General features: G+C 39.1%; 3 protein-coding genes across 7 annotated transcripts; 2 read left to right on the top strand and 1 right to left on the bottom strand.

The window, feature by feature from the left end:
• Positions 1-457: 457 nt before the first annotated feature.
• pgm3 (phosphoglucomutase 3) lies at positions 458-6,560 on the top strand. Its single transcript, XM_034700133.1, has 13 exons — positions 458-575; positions 1,487-1,695; positions 1,853-2,037; positions 2,198-2,265; positions 2,358-2,491; positions 2,606-2,801; positions 3,180-3,337; positions 4,316-4,399; positions 4,485-4,583; positions 4,705-4,824; positions 4,921-5,043; positions 5,689-5,862; positions 5,952-6,560. The coding sequence occupies exons 2-13, from the start codon at positions 1,489-1,491 to the stop codon at positions 6,039-6,041; spliced, it is 1,638 nt and encodes a 545-aa protein (XP_034556024.1). The 5' UTR covers positions 458-575; positions 1,487-1,488; the 3' UTR covers positions 6,042-6,560.
• On the bottom strand, positions 6,561-10,689 carry ngs (notochord granular surface). 4 transcript variants are annotated; one of them, XM_034700132.1, is made up of 12 exons: positions 10,234-10,350; positions 10,048-10,138; positions 9,781-9,946; positions 9,478-9,627; positions 9,197-9,316; positions 9,003-9,098; positions 8,543-8,677; positions 8,231-8,341; positions 7,989-8,099; positions 7,781-7,905; positions 7,023-7,280; positions 6,561-6,886 (listed from the first exon to the last, which is right to left on the bottom strand). In XM_034700132.1, the coding sequence occupies exons 3-12, from the start codon at positions 9,934-9,936 to the stop codon at positions 6,793-6,795; spliced, it is 1,356 nt and encodes a 451-aa protein (XP_034556023.1). In that variant the 5' UTR covers positions 9,937-9,946; positions 10,048-10,138; positions 10,234-10,350; the 3' UTR covers positions 6,561-6,792. The 4 variants fall into 4 exon arrangements, with proteins under 4 accessions (XP_034556023.1, XP_034556020.1, XP_034556022.1 ...); XM_034700129.1 differs by lacking the exon at positions 10,048-10,138 and having other exon boundaries at positions 10,234-10,689; XM_034700131.1 differs by lacking the exon at positions 10,048-10,138 and having other exon boundaries at positions 6,561-6,881; positions 10,234-10,689.
• Positions 10,690-11,482: 793 nt separating this feature from the next.
• ccnc (cyclin C) lies at positions 11,483-20,272 on the top strand. Of its 2 annotated transcripts, none has more exons than XM_034699748.1 (12): positions 11,483-11,643; positions 11,991-12,097; positions 12,405-12,489; positions 13,090-13,159; positions 13,341-13,392; positions 13,505-13,560; positions 16,454-16,489; positions 16,589-16,680; positions 16,900-16,967; positions 17,083-17,162; positions 17,360-17,478; positions 18,988-20,272. In XM_034699748.1, the coding sequence occupies exons 1-12, from the start codon at positions 11,612-11,614 to the stop codon at positions 19,040-19,042; spliced, it is 852 nt and encodes a 283-aa protein (XP_034555639.1). In that variant the 5' UTR covers positions 11,483-11,611; the 3' UTR covers positions 19,043-20,272. The 2 variants fall into 2 exon arrangements, with proteins under 2 accessions (XP_034555639.1, XP_034555640.1); XM_034699749.1 differs by having other exon boundaries at positions 17,360-17,491.
• The last annotated feature ends 731 nt before the right edge of the window (positions 20,273-21,003 follow it).

Below are 21,003 nucleotides of genomic sequence, written 5' to 3'. Positions count from 1 at the left end.
TTGTGTTCTGGTTGATCTAAGCAGGCTCTCCAATTGACAAAATACAGTAATACCAAAATTGAGGTTATCAGCTTAAGTGACATATCTTCTGTTTATTTCATATATATTTTCTTGCACTGTTGAGAGAAGCTTAAGGGTGCAATAAAGCACGTGTGGACATTCTATATGCTTATTTGCCTTATTAAGTAGCTACTGGCCTTAAATAGCATATTAATGTCTGTTTTTTTCTTCGAGATGCTTACAATATAAGGTACCACTAAAAGCAAGAAGCCATTTTTATTATATATATTTAAAAAATGAAAAGATCCATTCCTGTTTGAGGATTTTTTTTTTTCAAGCGTTTCCTGCATTAAACAGTGAATGGCATAAAAGGGAGGAAAATGAATCTATGGAGCAAAGCTGTATGAGCCATACGCACACTGACACGTACGGTGAGCGTGCTTGCGTCATTTTACGTATACGGAAATGCAGCCACGTTGTCAAATGATGCGGAAGAGGGGATGGGACTGCTGTAGACACAGGAGGAATAATATTGACAACTCTTGACTACTACTCTTTACACACCACACAAGACAGTAAGTGACTTAAATACGCTTCATGTTTAAAAGTAGTACTTACTTTAAGTGTGCTCTGCGCTGGTTTATTGTGCAGCCTGTTAATGTTAATGTTGTCAGTGAACGTCTCAGTAAAGCTGGTCTGTCATTCAGTTCATATGATTCATTTTATTGAGTTTATCTCTAAACTGAGCGACGGACTCCTGTTGTAATTTACTGCAGACTTTACCCTGTTCTTATCCTTCGTCTTATCCAATGTTGGGTGAAAGTAATGTATAGGCAGTGACCTGAAGAACTTGTGCTTTATTGTATCTGCTAGTTTGAAAAAGCCTGAGGGATTTTTTCTTGAGAAGGTTAAAATGTACTTAGTTTCAACCAGCTTAAGTATTAAGGTGCTTTTCTACACATACTGTATATGTTGTTATAATAGTAAAAAAGTAATAATAAGGAAGTCATGTTGTGAGACCATGGCTGTGACAGGGTTCATTCTGCTGCACAAATAGTTCTATTTTCCAATATTTCATACATGATTCATAGAAAATACATGTGTACTTCTTTTTTTTTTTTAAATAGAGTTTTATTGTTTTTTGTTTTTCCACAAACAGAAGAGAATTAAATCAAATCATACATCTTGCTTTCAAACCACATTACACATTTAAAGTAAAACATTAAGAGTGGATTATATACAGACATTTACATTAGAAAGAGAAGGAAGAAGAGAAAAAATAAATAAATAAAATAAAATACATAAATAAAACAAAATAAAATACTGCCACCATATCATACCGTACATTTCAAATAAGGAAAGTCCAGCTGCCAGACAGCTCCCCCCCACAGGTTGATATCATACATGTGTATTTCTATTCAGTATTAATGTTCTGTAAATGACTGAATACAATTGTGTTTATTTTTGTTTTGATCCTGTATTTCAGGAATGGCCCAGTTTGAGGAAGTATCAAAGCAGTCCAGTCTGCACTCAAAACCAGAAGGATTAGTTTTGCAGTATGGCACCGCTGGTTTCAGGACCCACGCCAAACATCTGGACCACATCATGTTCAGGATGGGTCTTCTGGCAACTCTTCGCTCAAAGAAGACCAAAGCCACCATCGGAGTCATGGTCACAGCTTCGCACAACCCAGAGGTGAGAGAAGGATTCAAAAATGTCTCCTTCACATACAAAATGTACATAATGTTATGTTATTTTGGCATTTGGATTTTTTTGTCTCTTTCATTTTATTCTAAAACACACAATCCTGAAACTTCTGCATGTCTCCGTCTTTACACTTGCTTTTGTGAAGGAGGACAATGGGGTGAAGCTGGTTGACCCCATGGGGGAGATGGTGACACCAACATGGGAGGTCTATGCCACACAGCTGGCCAACGCTGAGCAGGGCGACTTGATCAATGCTCTGAAGGACATCATAGAGAAGGAAGCTATAAACATGATCCAGGAGGCTAACGTGTTTGTGGGAAAAGACACCAGGTATCTGATCTTATCTTATTTGGATTTATTTGATACACCCATGCTATCTGGGAAGTATGCATGCCTCTTGGTGTTCTAAAATGTTTGAGTAGCAGCAAATTATTTCACTTCAAAAATATAAAAACAAGTTTAAAGAAACATCTGTGTCCTCTCATTGTAGGAGCAGCGGTGTTCGCCTTGCACAAGCAGTATTAGATGGAGTATCTGCACTGGGTGGTCACAGTAAAGGTAGAGTCAAATAATCTTGTCTACGCTCACTTAAAGGGAATCTTCCTTTATTAACCCCCCTCCCCTTCTTGCTCTATATCTGTATCCATCAGACTATGGTTTGGTGACCACTCCACAGCTCCACTACATGGTGTGCTGCCAGAACACACAGGGTAAATATGGAGAAGCCACAGTGGAGGGATACTACAACAAACTCTGCCGAGCTTTCATTCAGCTCACAAAGAATGTAAGAAAACTGGGTGTGTCTCATTACTTCATTACAGTCCTGTACATTTGGGTGTGGTTGGGTTTGGTTGGGTCATTTATGAATTGTTTTATTGTATCTAACTTTTTATTACAGGCGTCTAATTGCACAGACGACCAGAAACACCTCTCAGTGGATGGTGCTAATGGTATAGGTGCTCTAAAGGTGCGAGAGATGGAGAGTCACCTGAAGAAGGAGCTGCATTTATCTCTGTTCAACGACGGCAGTGAAGGAAAACTGAACTACCAGTGTGGGGCTGACTTTGTCAAAGTGCAGCAGAAACCTCCAAAAGGTACAAAGAGGCTTTTTGGAACTGCAGAAGAAGAAAATAACGCTATGTTTACTTCAGTCAGATATCAGATTTGATATATATTGTTGCTGTGGTTTATTTGTTTGAAATCACAGATGTTACGTTTGACCACAAGATGGAGTCTGTGTATCTTTGAATGCCAGAAACATAGCTATAAAGTTTGCTACATGAAATCTGCCTCTTGGCTTTGGCATTTTGCAGATGTAAGCATCCAGGGTGCGAAGTACTGTAAATGTGCAGAAACGTCTTAGAGGGGGCAACCCTTATGCCAATTTCCCGTATACAGAATATTTTAAAGGAAAAGTTTTTTTATTTTTTTTTATAAAGTCTCTCCAATGTAACTCTTTTCTCTCTGTAAAGGCATGAAGATGAACCTAGGAGAGCGTAGCTGTTCGTTCGACGGAGATGCTGACCGAATAGTTTACTACTACACCGACCCTGAAGGAAAGTTTCACCTTCTGGATGGAGACAAAATCGCTACGCTCATCAGCACTTTTCTCAAAGAGCTTCTCACACAGGTATTTTCTAAAAAGATACATACAGAAACACAACACTTTAAAACAAACTCTCAGGGCTTGAATCACTAAAGGATTTTGCGGCTTTTGCACTTGCTTAACCTGCGTAAATAAGCCCAAAGACAGCGTCTAATTCACAAAGCATGCGTAAAGGACTGAATGCTCTACAAACTGCCCTGCAGAGAAAATTGTGTCTCTGTGTGCTAGTGTTGTTTCCATACTTTTAAATAAGCCATTAAATGTTTATTTGGAGCATAACATTCCCTTTTCTATGCAAAAACACTTAATTCACTTCACAAAAAAAGCACTAACGGCACCCGCTACTTGCTAGAGAGACATTTTTACCACCTTTTGAGATTGTGTGGTAATTGTGCTAGAGCACAAACTTTCCAGTGATCAGGACCAAATTCCCCCCCCCCCCCCAGATGACCTAGAAAAAATGCATCTGTACATAAAGTCTGTTAACATTCATTTGAAACTACTATCTTCATAATAATCAGGGGTTAAAACATTCTGGAGCTGTTTGTGGCTCAACCCAAGCACCTACAGGCTGTGCCTTTACGCACTACGGATCGTTTTTTTTTTTGTTTTTTTTACAATCCTAACAAGCTGCTCTCTGCTAACTTGTTCTAGAAGGTAAGCTGGGTGTAAACTGTAAAACTCATGTCACCTGACATGAATCGGCTCCACTATTAGACTTCCCCTCTCCATTCAGCTCATCATGTATGTGGGTAGAGTTTAGCGCTGTCAGCATGAGAGCACACTGCGCAGCCTTGGGAAGCAGGGCATGGGCATATTGACAGCTCATTGCAGTCACAATAAAATGCAAAACTGAAGCAAACAACACAGATCTGCAGAACTTTGTGGGTAGATAGTGGATTTCAGGGGCAAATGTTGCACAATTTATGCTGCGATTAGCTGGAGCAATCCATTCTTACCGAATTCCCCCTCAGTGAATATTTTTTGTTCCTTTTTTTACAGGCTCATTTAGACCTGAAGATAGCAGTGGTGCAAACCGCTTATGCTAACGGCAGCTCAACACACTACCTGGAAAACACAATGAAGGTCAGAAAACACAAGCATCATTTTGCTTTCCTGTTGTTCATACTGATGAGTCATAGTTGACAGAATTCTGTTTTGTTTTTTTAAGTTGATAGTGAGGTGCACTAAAACCGGAGTGAAGCATCTTCATCATGCTGCGCAGGAGTTTGATATTGGTGTTTACTTTGAGGCCAATGGTCATGGAACCGTGAGTATATCATACATCACAATCACACAACTCATGTATGTGTCATTGTTGTTCTGTGTCTAGTGTGATTAGCAGATTAGTCCTGACATAATGTGTAATGATGTATTTGTGTTGTGTTCAGGTGTTGTTCAGTAAAGCAGCTGAGGAGAAGATCCAGCAGCTCGCTGAGAGCTCAAGCTCAGACGATGAGACAAAAAGAGCAGCTCTGCTACTGCAGAACACCATTAATGTCATTAACCAGGTGAACACATGTTCAAGGGTTTTCAAAGTAAAACAGCATTAATGTTCGACTCAATCTGACCTTGATTTGTGTGTTGTTGATTTTTTTCTCTTGCAGACTGTGGGTGATGCCATTTCTGACATGCTGCTAATTGAAGCCATCTTAGCCATCAAGGGTATAACTGTGCAGCAGTGGGATGCGATCTACACGGACTTGCCCAACAGGCAGCTCAAAGTCAAGGTACAATTTATTAATGAACAATATTTCTAACAGACTATTTTAAATCCCAGTATAATCTCCTCATATCTGATTTAATTTTCTCACATCTGACTCTGATATGCTTTTTAGTTAACTGTGTAAAAAATCGTTGCCAAAATGATGTCTGTAAGGAAATAGGGTGCTTTTTTTTTTGCTACAGCAGCTAACCCATAGCTTCTGGCTGACCTTGAAAGACCTGCAATTGTGGGGGGAATTGTTAGTTTTAAGATGTAATCCATATATATTTTCATGCTTTGGGGTGTTTTTAGTGTATGATTGCAGTTTCATCTTGCTCATGAGCAAGCAATGTGGCCTGCTTGTCTAACATTGACCTGCAGCATGACTGTTTCATGTAATCAGATGTTACATCTTCTTGAATGGCTTCAAAAAAGGTTGTTAGTCTATAAATGTAAATTTAGTTTGTTAAAACCTTTGATTGCAGTTATCCTGCATGTGGTAGGGTTTCTCAAAAACACATTCAAAGACTGAAGGAAAACAGCTCAGTTACTTTTGATTATGTTAACTGTTGCTGTTTAGTGTAAAGTCTGTTCTCCCTGTTGCACCGCTTCAACAAGAAAACAGTTTGTATAAGAAGTTATAGAATCTGTGCTTGATATTCTCCCGTAGGTGTCAAACCCCAGAGTGATAGACACGGAGGATGCAGAGAGACGGGCGGTGAGCCCTGCAGGACTACAGGAAGCCATCGACTCTTTAGTGAAGAAGTACAGACGCGCTCGCTCCTTCGTGAGACCCTCTGGTACCGAGGACGTGGTGAGAGTGTACGCTGAGGCTGACACACAGGTGAGAGTTTAATCCGGTCCTCTTCAGAGATATTTTTCTGCACTCGTCTTTATCCCCTGATACATTCAGGTGTTGCGTTTGTGTTTCAGGAGAGTGCTGATGCGCTGGCGCACGAGGTTAGCCTTGCAGTTTATCGTCTGGCTGGAGGAGTGGGCGATGAACCCAAACCTTCTCAATAAAGACACAAAACACTAACTAATCAGTCATGAATTAAGTCAGTAACATCATTTTATTTTGTTGTAAGTTATCAAAATCACTCCATCCTGGTGCCAGATTATTTATATAGTTGTTAACTGAACCTCTTGATTCAATTTTTTTATTTCAATGTAGTTTTTCTGTCTTTTTTTTTAAAGACTTGGGTCACTCATTAGGAAACAATGAAGGGATTTCATACTACTTTTCTTAATGTTTTTTAAACTTGTTGCTCTGTGCCTTAAAATAATGGGTTTGTACGTAATCTAGATAAGTGTATATACCATGATTACAACTGTAGCAGTCTTCACACCTAGATTTAGATGTTTTAATAGTAGTGTCTATTACACTTTGTTATCATGTAACTTCTTACTAAACTAAATCTCTGTGCACACTTTAATCACACATTTACTCATGAGGACATGTAGCAATCACACTTCACTTGAATGAAAAAGCTGCTTTGCTTTAAAGAAATTCTAGAAAATAAAAGAAAACAACGACCATGATTTCTTGCTTGCTTGTGGTTTATTTTGTTACTTTCAAACATGTTGCAGAGACACAGGAGGATTAAATGAGCAAAAGGCAGTGAGAGGCAGGCAGGGTGTTAGGAGCAGTCAGAGCAGCATGAATCATGATTCTTATTCAACATTTCTTCATTTCAACATCCAATTTTAAGGTTTTCAACAATTTCAAAAGCAAAATAAGCCTGACATGAAATGCTAGAGTAAGATAAAAGACCTAGTCTTCGTCTGTGTCGGCAGCTGCTCCAGAAATCGTGATGGTGCACTCCTGTGTGTCGCTCTCGTAAGTGTCCTCATCTGTCTTAACTGTTCTGGGAAAAAAAGAGAAACAGAGATGAAAGAACATGATTTTTTTTTCTTAATCATCACATTATCAATACTTAATTCTGATTGAAAGTGAAAGTGACAGTGAAAACATTAGATGTTAAATGCTCCGTCACCCTTTACCTCACAAGGAGAGTCTTCCTCTCGGATGTCTCAGTTGCCTGCACATTTAAGTCACTGTTGGAGTCTGACAAATCCCCTCCAGCACCCAGACCTCCGTCAAACTTTGGATTCCCAGCAGTGCCTGATGAGCTCTCACACACTGAAGCGGAGGCTGATGTAGCATGTGAGCTAACACTAGAAGTGAGTTGCAGGGCTCCACTCAGGGACAGATTGTGCACCATGGTGCTTAGACGGCTGTCTTCCCCTTCAATCAATTTCCTGGAAAACAAAGGTGAATGTAGGTAGAATGATTGCAAATAGGTGCATTTCGACCAAGAGTTCCGGGGTCTTTTAGCCCCCAGAACTGCTTTCCCCCAGAACTAAACAAAAGAAGTCCTGGAGAAAACAAAATTATATTAAATAATATTTTGAAATCTTAATAAAAAACTAAGCTAGTATGCAATCCCAGGAACTCCCTCTGTGTTTCAACAACTGTGCTAACTTCACAAACACTGTTATGTTCAACCGAAAGTCCCAGGACCTTAGAAAAGTACTACCCCCCAAGCAGGGGCTTTCCAGGGGGGAGATTATCTACCCCTGAACTAAATTTAGACCCTGGTTCCTCCGGTCAAAACGCACATAGTTCCGGGGTAAAGTTCCTGCGGTCGAAAAACACCTAATGTGCAATATTTCTTTCACCCCACCTTGTATTTCCCACAGATGTAAAGCAGTTAAGTGGGATACATGGCACTTTAAAGCAGAGGGCATGTCTCCCTCACCTGTAGGTAGTAATCTCAACCTCCATAGCCATCTTCATATGCAGCAGGTCCTGATATTCTCGCAGCAACAGAGCGATCTTCTCTTTGGTCACCTTCAGATCCAGCTTCATTGCAGCTATATGCTCCTAATGCAACATGACAAATAGCTTTATGTTGTGATACTTAATTTGTGAATCTACTGTGTGAACATTCCAATAGGCTCAGTTACCTCCAGATCCTCCTCTCTCTTCTTGTTTTTCACCCTCGATTCACGAATCTGAATCTCCAAGAAGTCATTCCTCGTCTGCAGCAACTCCAACTCACGTTGCTTGTTAAGGATCTTGACACACACACACACACACACACACACACACACACACACACACACACACACACACACACACACACACACAGCTTTTTCAAGATAAGAAGTGGTAGATGTATTGATTAATTATTCTAACTCAAACTCACATCCTTCTTATAAGATGCGATTTGCTCCCTCAGACTTCGGACACTTTGGATGTGTTTGTTGGAGGCGTTGTTTAGATCCTGAAACTTTGAGTTGTACCAAGCATCCATTTCCTGTAAACAAAATAGGAACAGTGTTTCTCTGGATTATAGACTTTTCATAATGTATTAGAGTTTTGGGGCATTTACTAATAGCAATCTCTAACTTCATAATCCACGCCCTGTGCACATTTTCTCACATTTTATACAAGTATAATAAACTACATTAAATAATATAAAACAAATGCATGACATGTCTTTGTCGTTGCACTCTACCTGCAGGTTTTTGGCAGCAATGCTGTCATACTGAGACTGAATCTCTTTGAGAGCGGAGGAAAGGTCCGGAAGGTCAAAGCTCACTTCCACTGTGGAGGTAGCAGAATAGACCCTCTGCATCAGCTCCTCAATTTCCTTTCAGGGAATTACAAACAACCAATAAATCACTGAAACATTGTGTGAAGTGACATACATCTTAAGCATTCGTAGGGTAACATTTCTTCACCACAAGTTAGTCACAACACTTCCTCTCCAGCTTCCAATGAGCTTCACACATCCCTGATAATATGCTAACTCTATCCATCAAAAGCGTCTCTGTTTAAGTCTGACCTGTCACAGTAATAATTACAGGCTCATTTAACCATGAATGATAAAATGAAAGGCATGCCAGTCATCAGACTCGGCTGACTCACATGCAAAGTACTTGTTAGCTTGACAGAAACCAGACAAACATGTTTACCTCCTTGTGAACTCTCTGCAAGAATGCCAGCTCAATCTCCAGTTGTTCTTGATGCTTCTCCAGAGCAATCCGAGCAGAAGTTGCTTTATCCACATCCTGGAGCAAATAGAGGCACACATTTAGAATAGTGGCTGAAACAGTTCTTTTAAACTCTCAGGGAAAAAAAGAAGTTTCCACATCCAAGGGTTTCTTACTGGACGTAGAATCTCAATATCCTGCTCCGTCTGTTTCCTGGCTTCCACTGCTTCTTCATGTTTGGACTTTAGCATGTCCAGCTTACCCATCATTGCCTCCTTAGCTGCCAAAGACAGATCCTGTATAGAGAGAACATACAGATTTATAAGTTGTTCAATGGAAAAATTTAGCAGATAATGAAGTAGAAATGAGCTCCATTATGAGCCACATCTGGCTCTTTTATTAGTCGCAGCAAACAATGATAAAACATGTATTTTTCAAGAGGTGTGACCTCCCTCACCTTCTGGACTCTCATCTGCTCAGCAACCCTTTTCAGATCCTTCAGCTGGGACTCGTACAGCTGCCTGAGGCCTGATGGTCTCACATGGCGGCTCTTCAAGCCATCAATCTCAGCCTCCAGCAGCTTATTTTTTGACTCCAGGGTTCTCACCTATAAGAATAAATACAAGAGACAAACAGATACTAATTTGTTAAAATGCTTAATGCAGGAACAATTGTTAAAAGACAGAGACTTCAGGATGAGACAGTGTTTTAAGAAATCGAAATAATGATTAGTGTGTCTATCTTCTGTTGATCCTCTTGCCTTTTCAATATACGCTGCCAGACGGTCATTGAGGACAACCATCTCCTGTCTTTCACTGGTTCGGGTCACCATGAAGGCCTGGTTCTCTGCTGAAGCTGCATCCAGATCCAATTTAGGCCCAAATCCCATGGACATACCCACGCAAAGTGTTCCCATACTCGTACTGCTACAGACCGGACCAGAGAAGAGTTTCCAGGAAAGAAAAAACATACACAGTGATCATACAGTTTTTGTTCCTCTTCAATAGTCTCTATTTAATCCACATACTTTCACTTCTTTTTATAGCTTGAATTCACTCAAACTGTGGTCGAAAACATTTTTTTAAGTATCATCAAAACTTCAATGGAAGTGTGACAGCCTACAAACAAAACAGAGATTTGCAATCAATCACTATTTTTAATCATTCTTAAAGCAGGTTCACTATAGTCAGTTCAAGACTGACAGGTGACTCACCTGGTCATCCGAGACTTGTTTGAGATGGCCCTTCGCCCCATCGATCCTCCACTCCTGGTGAAGCTGGCAGACCGGTGTCGGGTGTCCCTGCGGGTGGGAGAGGGACTGGACACCCGAACCCGGTAGTCACTGGAGACGGCCATGGTTCCCTCGAAGTGCCGCCGGTATGAGGACATCCTCTCTGGACTGGTGCTCATGGTGACGCTCAAATGACTTTTCAAACCTCAACCTGGGACTAGAAGCTGGTCACTCAGATGGGTCTGCCTTGGGTCTTTATATCCTCCTAAGCCCTTCCCTAAACACTACAGAGGAATGTTGAACCTGCCCGACCCAGGGTCGAATATGCGTACAAACATTTATCAAGGTTGCGAGAATTAACTTATAGGCGGCTGAAAGAAATGTTATTTTCACCGTTGAATTGTCTGAATAAGCTAATTTAAAGATTGAAATAATCATATAATTAATCAGAAAGTTGCGTGTTTTTGTTTTTGTTTCTCAAAACTATTTTTTTGAATATTTTATTTCGCTTTTTTTTTATTTAAACACAGACAGAAAATAGACATACAGGACAGAAAACAAGAGAAGGAAGCCTAGTGTATGGGAGAATTTAATATTACAGAATAAAAACAGACAGTAGGTAGTTCCAAAATAACGAAAAAAAAAAAAACAACCAAAAAAAAAAAAACGTTACAAAAATACACGAAAGACAAGTGTTAATCTTCACCTCAAAGGTGATAGTCAAGACATTCTTAATACAAATTTGTTATACAATGGCAGAGTCCATCATATGAGATGGCAGGTTTTCCATATAGTCCAGATAGGGTTGCCATATAACTTGTTGTTTTTATTTATTTAACTGTGTTGTTCTATTTTATTTTATGTTTTATTCCCTCTGTAAAGTAGCCTTGAGTGTTAAGAAAGGCGATTTTAAATAACATGTCTTATTATTATTATTATTATTATTATTATTATTATTATTATTATTATTATTGTAATTATTATTATTATTATTATTATTATTATTATTATTATTATTATTATTATTATTATTGTTAAGTAATAGTCTGGACACCAACTAATCAATCTATCCCTCGATCAACCCATCATTTAATTCTAATTCTTACCTTAGTTTAAATAATACAAAAATTCATATTAGAATTGAATGCAAAAATATTTTTAATTATCTTTTTTTAAAAAAAAAATAATAATAATCTAACAAGCGGAACAGACGTCCCGGAACCATTATGTGTAATCGACCGGAAGGTTTATGGTGTTACTCTCCCGTCTACTGAGCTGACTTTTTTCCCTGAGCTATTCTCTTCTTTGTGGAAAAGTATTATCAGTTTTAAGTGTGCCTCTCTACCTCAACTCATAAGACATGGCGGGAAACTTCTGGCAAAGTTCTCACTAGTGAGTTTTTATTTAAACTTTGACGTTTTACGGCTCTATTTTGTGCATCTTTGCTTGTATTTTGAGGCCTAGCGTTGGTTGTATGCACGGATGTATGCTAACAGTCTCTCTTGAACTATTGATAACATTATTATAAGTAACACACAAAGCAAACACAACCAAAGGCCTTCATGTGAACTCCACATATGTTAGTTATATTTCTGCTTTATTGCTTGTTGCAGTGTTATCAACGGCTTATGGTAGTTAATGTTGACACACTTGTGCTACCCGCTAGCTTCACTGATCTCTGTCGTCTTTCAGCCTTAATACAAATACAGAGGAATAATATATTGATGTTTTCGTTAAAGTCTGCAATGGGTCCTGGACAAGCAGGACCTGATGAAAGAGCGCCAGAAGGATCTGAAGTTTCTTTCTGAAGAGGAGTATTGGAAGCTGCAGATTTTCTTTGCCAATGGTAATGGTCAAATGTTTATTTAAGATTCTTAAAGCCTGCTGATTTTCAATGCTACACAGTATCAGTATCTAATAACCTGTAAGATAGCAGTATAAAGAACAGCATCCTACCACGACTGTCTAACTAATGTAGCTCAATGTGAAGTATTTTCTGTCATCTTTAGATGTAAATGAACATTGCTGTTGCTGAATTTGAAATTGTATGTAGTTGTACTTGTCAGTCACAACCTATCAACTATTTTAAACTGTCTTATGAAGTCATGCTTTGTTTCTGGAAGTTATTTAATATGTCCTTTTATCAATTTCAGTGATACAGGCTTTGGGCGAGCACCTGAAGCTGCGGCAGCAGGTCATTGCGACTGCAACTGTCTACTTCAAACGCTTCTATGCCAGGTGAGAGGAAGATTGGCATCAAAACAAGCGGCATCCTCCGGTCTAAAAATATGAGTCCAATACGGAAGTGCTAAAAACTGCAGTTCATCGAGGATCCGCTTGAGGCTGGCTCCAGAAGTACCAGAAACCACATACACACCAATTCAAAAAAGCCGACCTTTACAGCAGAAATAAACATGTTTACAGCCTGGTACAAAAGACGAGTGTAGTCTGGATAGCTCATTTCTCAATCGGCACACACTGTGAGGGGGGCAAATTTTTTTCTAACGCAGCAATTTTCAAGATATTGAGATTATGAGTCTTCCAATGAGAGGCAGAGCTGACCTGATTGACAGGCGGGAACACTGTAGCTGTTGGCAAGGAGGCTCAAAGCCTGCCTCTTTACGTCACAATCACTCGTCAGCAGCAATATGGCTGCCGCCGCCGATTGGCCTCAAAACAGTGCTTCAGAAACAGATTAGTGACGTCATGGATCCTTAGTCTGTATTTTATACAGTCTAAGTCTAATTCCTTCTGTGAAAAGTCACATTGGCTATTGCTACAGTCAATATTATATCACATTCTTGAATCTGCTGAATTTTGATCTCATCTTGTTTGCAGGTATTCATTGAAAAGTATAGATCCGGTGCTCATGGCTCCCACCTGTGTGTTCCTGGCCTCCAAAGTTGAGGTAAGGAGGCTTCAGTCGGTTTTACATCTGTGGAAGAGTATACTCTAAGAAGTGTTTGTGGATTGGATGCATCTTTCACACCCTAACCTGCTCCCCATTTTAGACCCCAAATTACTTCATCCTGTTCTTTAATCTGTACTGCATTTTGCTGGCATAAGCTCAAAGATATATGTGCTTTCAGGAATTTGGAGTAGTGTCCAATACCAGGCTGATCTCTGCAGCAACATCTGTGTGTAAGTCACCAATGAAAAGCTGAAAGCATTAAAAATCTCTCTGGTTGTGTTTTGTCTTCATTTGTGGTAGACATGATCTAATCATGTTTTTTTTTTTTTTCTTCTCATACAGTAAAAACAAGATTTTCCTATGCTTTTCCAAAGGAGTTCCCTTACAGAATGAATCATGTAAGTAAAATTTCTGAGATTTGGGTGCCGTGCCAGCGCTACTTGAATTGAATGCCATGTGAAAACTGGCTCTAGAAATTACACTCATTGAGTAGTTAATATAGCAACAGAATGATGACAAATAAAAAACACTATGACAGAGGTTTGATTAAACAATGACAAAAACAGTGCCTAGTTATAGTATTTGATTTACATTTTCATTATAAATATGAAAGGAATCAATCAATCAATCTTTATTTGTGTAGCGCCAAATCACAGCAAAAGTTCTCTCAAGACGCTTTTACAAACATAGACTCGGTCTCAGTCCCCATGTGCATTGCCCCTCGCAGTATTTAGCTATTTACAGCAGCTAGGAAAAAAGTCCTTTTAACAGGCAGAAAACTCGAGCAGACCCAGACTCATGTTAGACAGCCATCTGCCTCAACCGAGTTAGGAACCAAACAGACATGAAAAAATCTCATCTAAAACCATTAAAAGATGCCACACAGAGTAAGTTTATAGACACATTATAAAGAAGAAATTACAAATAGATGTGTTCCTGCATGTACATACCTACATGCATGTAAGCAATCCTATGGACACTGTAGAATAATGTAACAAAGAGGAAATGAGCAGCACGAACAGAACAGACATACTTAATTTTTCCAGATTTAGTTTTTCAGAGTCTCTGCAGGAAAGAGTTAAAAGGTCACCGATCACAGAGTCCATCATTTTTCTAATTCATGATTGACGTCATGAGTCAGTGGAAAAAGAGTTGTGATAACCACCAGAGCAGACCATCATCGCAAGGTAGACTTTTTCACGAAGGAATAAGAGATATGTCAACAACATATATACCCAAACATCTTCTGCAAAAAAGGAAGTGAGGTGTTCCTCCTCACCCACTTTGACCCCAAAAAATGTCCAGGGTGGACCTGCAGACATGTGCACATGGTTCAGTAAAGAGCTTGAACAGAAGAAGAGATGGGACAACACTGTACACAACCCCACTGCACAGAAGAACCTTCAGACACCAGGCCATTCATATTGATATTGAACTCATATTAACAATCAACTTTTGGGTCTGCATAAAAAGTTTTAATCAATGTAAAAATTTAGGACCAAAAACAGATTTCTCCAATGATGAAAGCAAAAATATTAATTTTCAATATCTGATCATGTTGAGCATTTGACTGCTGTTAAATGTGTTCAAACTGAGTACATCAAAATAACATCCATTCATTAGTTAAAACCACCTAACTGTCAATGTGTTAATGGATCAACAGTGCCATGAGTCACCTTCCAAATTGTTTACCTGCTTCCTCTGCAGTTATTGATGCCCTGCTGTGCTGCATTACAGCATACCAAGAATCCTTTACGCTGTATCACAGTGTTGCCATGTCAGTCTCAGCCAATACGTCACATTCCACAGCTAATGTTCGCAAACCTTCGATAAAAGTCTTGTCGCTGTGGCAGATAGCTTCAGCCGTGGCTACACATTGCAATTGTAGAAGCAATTGTTCTTTGCAGCTTGTCTCACTGTGGTGTGAAGTTGTGTGCACCGCCAGCATTTTAATTTATGTATAATCTCCAGCTAGTTGCCAGGGCGTCATCATGGCTGTTTTGACACGTTGTCTGTCTTGAACATTGTGTAAACCATTATTTATAGTGAGCCACCAGAGAGTGATACAAGGAGGGAGCGGTTCACACTGGTGATAGCGGGGAGCTGTAATTTTCATGTCATGCAAACAGAGTTATAATGATGGCATGGTGACAAACAGGGGTACTGTAATCTCATCAGAAGTAGTGTGACTGCCCTCTGATTATCACATAAAGCTTGAGGTATAATCTGACCTCCATTAAACCAACAATGACAAAATAGTTTATGTTTATGTTTATTTATTTACACAATTAAAAGAAAATACTCACAAAAAAGAGCAAAGATAAATAATATACTGTGCAGGAAGAGGCAGAAAACTCAGAGAGCTTATTTGAAGCCTCCCCCAGATAGTGTTCTAATATAAAAAAATACTAAATTGACACATGTAAGGACAATAATTGATACTAAAATAAGATAACATAAGAATATACAAAGTTAACAATTGATATAAATACAGTTATTACATCAAAAGAATTCAAAAGTACACCATATGAATATGATGTGTATGGACACCTGTTTATGAATATGAGGTTGAGCATGATGAGTATAATTAACAGTGGCTAAAAGTTTTTTCTAGAATCCTTTGTAACATTTTAAAGAAACAGTTTTTCGCCACATTGGATTAAATATTCCAGAATTTGGTGCCCCTGAAACGTATTGAGAATTGACTTCTACAGGTAAAACATTTAGGAGGATGAAGAAATAAATTTCATTCTTCTCTTGAGCACCAACCTAATAAAGTTTGCCTTTTTACCTTTTATAAAAATGTATCACGATGTTGTTACTTTTGCACACTTTAGGCCCAAGAAATACAAGAAAATCGTTTTGGAACTCACACCGATGTAGTCTGCCAAAAGAAAGCCTCTGTGTGACTTAGAATTAACAGCAGAACTGAGACTCACCAGAAACAAATGCACAGTCACATCTCTGAGGTATAAGGAACTAAAAAAGGAAGGGGTTCATTTTGCAGACATATCGGGAGCGGTTGATTCCACTTTGCTTTTGATCTGAACACATAGTCGCTTATCAAGTTGCTCATTGGACTGTTAACAGTGAAGCGCCCTGAATAGGAAGTCTTGGCCGGGAGTTGTTAATTGTTAAGCAATAGCTACATCAGAGTGCTAAAATAAATCCCTACCACTCCTGGAAACATGAATGTGTATCTTATTTTATTGAACCCTGTGTCATTTTTGTGTTTTTTGTTTTTTTCAAACACTAAAAACTTCCTCTTTTTTTTAATGTGTGTGTTCACAGATATTAGAATGTGAGTTCTACCTTCTGGAGTTGATGGTGAGTACAAAGAGCTTTTTTGAAATCATTGCTGCTGTAGTTTAAGCTGTATTTTGCTCCTTGAGATTGTAGTACTTACTGATGTGATCTGTTTTTCAGGACTGTTGCCTGATAGTGTACCACCCATACAGACCACTGCTACAGTATGTGCAGGATATGGGCCAGGAAGACATGCTGCTGCCCCTGGCCTGGTATGAAGCTATCTGCATGCATCTGTATCTGTCTTTTATGTGACAAGGCCGTTGCTCAGTTGTAGAGTCAATCGTCACTCAATTAGATGGTTGTGCCATTGATGATTAGTTATTACATACTGTACATAGCGGTTTTGTCTTGCAGCTTGTGTCATCAGTGTGAGCGCTGCATAAATGTAGTCCATGTAGTCCATTTACATTGAATTGTGTCTCTACTAGGCGAATAGTGAATGACACATACAGGACAGATCTGTGTCTGCTCTACCCTCCCTTCATGATCGCCCTGGGTAAGATATGTCTCCATGCATTTCTTATCAGAGTTATTTAATATATTTACTGACTTCCACAAGATTTATTCCATGTAACATCATCAGTCATCATTTTCTTCCTTTCCCTCCTCAGCCTGCTTGCACGTGGCCTGTGTTGTGCAGCAGAAAGATGCCAGGCAGTGGTTTTCAGAGCTTTCCGTCGACATGGACAAAGTAAGAAGAGTCTCAGTTACATTTGTACACATGCTTAGATAAATAATACAGAGTTCTTCACGGGAGGCTCAATATCTGTGCAGCATTCAGCCAGCTTTATCCCCACAATCACTACAGCAGCTCATGAGCTTACTTCCATCCATCCTTATTAGGCGATAAGTCAACATAACTTGTGTTTTGGGGTGTTTTTTGTACAGATCCTAGAGATTATCCGAGTCATCTTGAAGCTCTATGACCAGTGGAAAAACTTTGATGACAGGAAGGAGATAGCTGCTGTGCTGAACAAGATGCCTAAACCCAAACCTCCTCCAAACAGGTAAATCTGAAATGTGTGTACAGTCCCTTTTTTGTTATACATTTCACACTTGTTAAAGTCAATAGATTCAGGCTTTTTAAAGACGGTACAATATAATATTTCAAGCTGCCTTTAGTATGTGTCATAAAGGATTAAAGTCAGAGCTCCATGGTGATCATAGGTAGTAATATTTGAACTGGAGTACAATTGCAGGGAAGACTGGGGTGTGATTAGTCAGCATCAACAAGAAAATCGATGACAAAATGAGTCCGGTCATCACACTGTTTTCCTTGCTGTGAGCGGGCACGTCGTTGTTTTTAGGAGCTAAGCCATCAAAATCCAAAACATAGCAAAATGACGGGTTCGATGCAACATCGTCACCTCTTAAAACTTTAAAAGTCTTGGATCATTTCACTCCCAACGCAACAAAGAAAGTATTCCCTGCAATATCTTCAAAGCAGACCTGGTTTATCGAGGGAGCCCATCTGACGTCTCCTTTTTAAAAAAAACTTTAACTGAGACATTCAACATAAAAGTCCCACATTTCCCACAGAACACTTCTTTACATTCTTCACATCTTTTTCCCACCATCTTCAACTGTTTTTCTTCCTCCTCTGCTACGGCTATACAATGGATGAAACTTGGTTATCTGATTAATCAATTTGATAACTGATGATAAGTCGACTGTCAAAATAGCAGTTATTTTCAGCCCTATCGTCAACCACTGCTGCTGCATGTAGACGGGGTTATGCGTATTTTGAACTATGGGAAAACTACAAATGAAACCATTTCTGAATCACACCTCTAGATTTCTGCGTCATATGTCCTCTGTGTAAATTTCATATCGATGCATATAGAATAAAATGAATGCAGTTTCGTATTTACCTATCACTCCCTATACACTGATACTAGTGGTTCCCAAACTTCTAAGCCTGCGACCCCCAAAATACAGGTGCCAAAGACTTGCAAACCATTACTGTCCCTCAAAGTAATTTAATGTGGCTTCATTTAGCTGGTCTGCAGAAAATGACCCTACCTATATGAGCATGTGGCTGTGTTTCCTGTGACGTTATGCATTAACCTACTGATACTGATGCTTTTGATTATTAACTGTTCACTAACCCTAAACTTAGGAGCCATCAAACAAAAAGAAAGGCAGAAAACTCATTATGTTTTCTATTTTCAAGATTTTATTTCATGTTTAGCTATAATTTATATCGATATTTTTTACTATAATGTGTAAACTGTACTGTTTTTAGATAACTTAAAAAATATATATATTCTGGAAGACATCTCGCAACACCTGATTTGTGTCTCGCGACCCCCCCCCCCCCCCCCCCCCCCCAGTGGGTCCAACCCACACTTTGGGAACTCCTCTAAAGTTATGTTTAATGCAAACTTTGTTGGGTTGAAATGATGTTGTCAGAACGTCTGTTGACTCTGCTAGTCGTAAAAATGACATCTGTCTGTCTTTGGTCATGTAAGACCAGAGTATAATCATTTGTCCATCTGTCTCTGTTTTGTCTGCAGTGAAAGTGACCAGAGCTCCAACGGTAACCAAAGCAACTCTTACAGCCAGTCATAGCGCTGAAGAAAAGAAAGAAAGGATGCATTTTTTTTAATGTTACACAGAACTTTGGTGTCAGCTGGAAGAAACAAAAACTACTTAAGCGGATCTTTGATGGGAGAGCCACGTCTTCACTTTCTTTTTCTCTCGTCACTTTGGGTTTGTAGATTTTTACAAGCAGCCGTTGAACTGCCTGTGAGGGAACAGCTGATCTGAGACAACTGTGTTGTTTAGATCAGGCTCTCTCCTCTGATCCAGACTTTAAAACTGTGGAAATGAAGAACTATATTGATGTGAGGAAATACTGGTGGGAGGAAAGACGTGATGGGTCAAGTAGAAACTGGTTGTAGTGTCATTGTGATGATCCTGATATCCTTGAACAGCCTGGAGGAGCAGGTCCTTCACGTGGAGCTCTGTGGGATTCGAGAATACTTGATCACAATTACTGTGTCTGTGTGTTTAAAGAGAGAGTGTGTATGTGTGTGTGTATAAAACGTGAGCGACCAGATTGGGTTGGGTTTTCATTCCTCAGGGACTTTTAATAGTCTTTCTCTGTGACATGATTTGATCCTGTGCTGTCATGAAGGGATCTGATTGGATATCAGGCTGTGAGGATGTGATGTGAAGTGACAACTCTGCCCTGGATGATCATGATCATGAAGAGAGGCACAAAATTAACTCTTAGTGTCCAAGAATTGACTGTTTTTGATCATGAAAGTCAACATTCTCCCTCCCAGTCTCTTTTCTGTTTTGTAAATAGCCTTACTTTATTTTATTCTATCTTCCTTTTTTTTTGCTTTATAACAGAAGAAATACAAATCATGAGCTTCTCTTATTCTACAGATGAAAAGTGCCCATTTTTGTTTCACTGTTATGATTCAGTTGTAATTATTTTTCAGTTATTCTGCTTCAGTTTTAGATTAAAGAATTGTGTAAAGCTTTTTTGTGAAGATTTTAATTTTGTCTTCTTTTTTTAGAAAATCAAAATTATAATTGTTCTTTATAAAGTGTATGTTGTACATTATTCTCATTTTTATTATTCCCTCTGCCATCTATTTAATAACTAAATTGTGGCAGTGTATGTGTGCATAAACCTGTTAATGTCTCTTATTTTTGTGATGTGATCTGTGTGGCTGTAATCAAAAGGTAATTGAAAGCCTTACAAAATAAAAGCTGCTGGTTATAGAGAGCCTTAATTAGAAGCACATTCTCCCATTCAGGTGAACTATTAAACACATTTTAGGTGGATTTTGTCTCATTTCATGGATACATCTTTAAAGTCTTGCCTTAGAGGCTTTCTGTGAAGCACATTTTCGGTCAGAGCATTGTTTTTTTAGACCCACCCATACTTGGTAAAAGAGACAAAGAAGCCTCTGAGGCATGTTGGATGCCGCCCTGCTCTGGTTTCCCGTCTGGTATTTTCCATCCTTCTGTTACATGACCGTTCACATGAACAGAGTGGCAATAAAAGGGCTTCACATAATCTACATTTTCTTGCTAGTTCTGTAAAAAGCAAATCCTCAATTTTCAGTTTTATTACTACTTGAATGTCAAATTCGTTTATCATTTGTAATATCTTGTGTGGTAATAAAAATGGTGTGCTTAAAGTGCTTGGACTGCAGCTTGTTCAGAATGCTGCTGCCAGAGTTTTAACAGGAAAAAAGAAAACTGATCGCATAACCCCTCTTCATAAAACTCTGCACTGGCTCCCCGTTTCTTTTTAGAATAGTTTTAAAAGTTATTTAACTTGTTTTTAAAGCTCTCAACAGCCTTGCTCCTCCATACATCACTGATATCCTGTCATTTGATGTTCCAACCAGATCACTGAGGTCCTCGAATGCTTCCCTTGTAAATGTTCCTCGTGTCTCACACAGGCACTGGCTAGAGAGCTTTCTGTTTTTACGCCCCTAATCTTTGGAACTTTCTGCCTCTGGGCGTCAAAACAGCAAGCTCTCTGGGTGTTTTTAAAAGTAAACTTA

The sequence above is a fragment of the Notolabrus celidotus genome, chromosome 13 (assembly GCF_009762535.1).
Source record: "Notolabrus celidotus isolate fNotCel1 chromosome 13, fNotCel1.pri, whole genome shotgun sequence".
NCBI lineage: Eukaryota > Metazoa > Chordata > Actinopteri > Labriformes > Labridae > Notolabrus > Notolabrus celidotus.
Note: the sequence above shows the minus strand (reverse complement) of the source record. Positions and strands in the feature narration are given on the sequence as shown.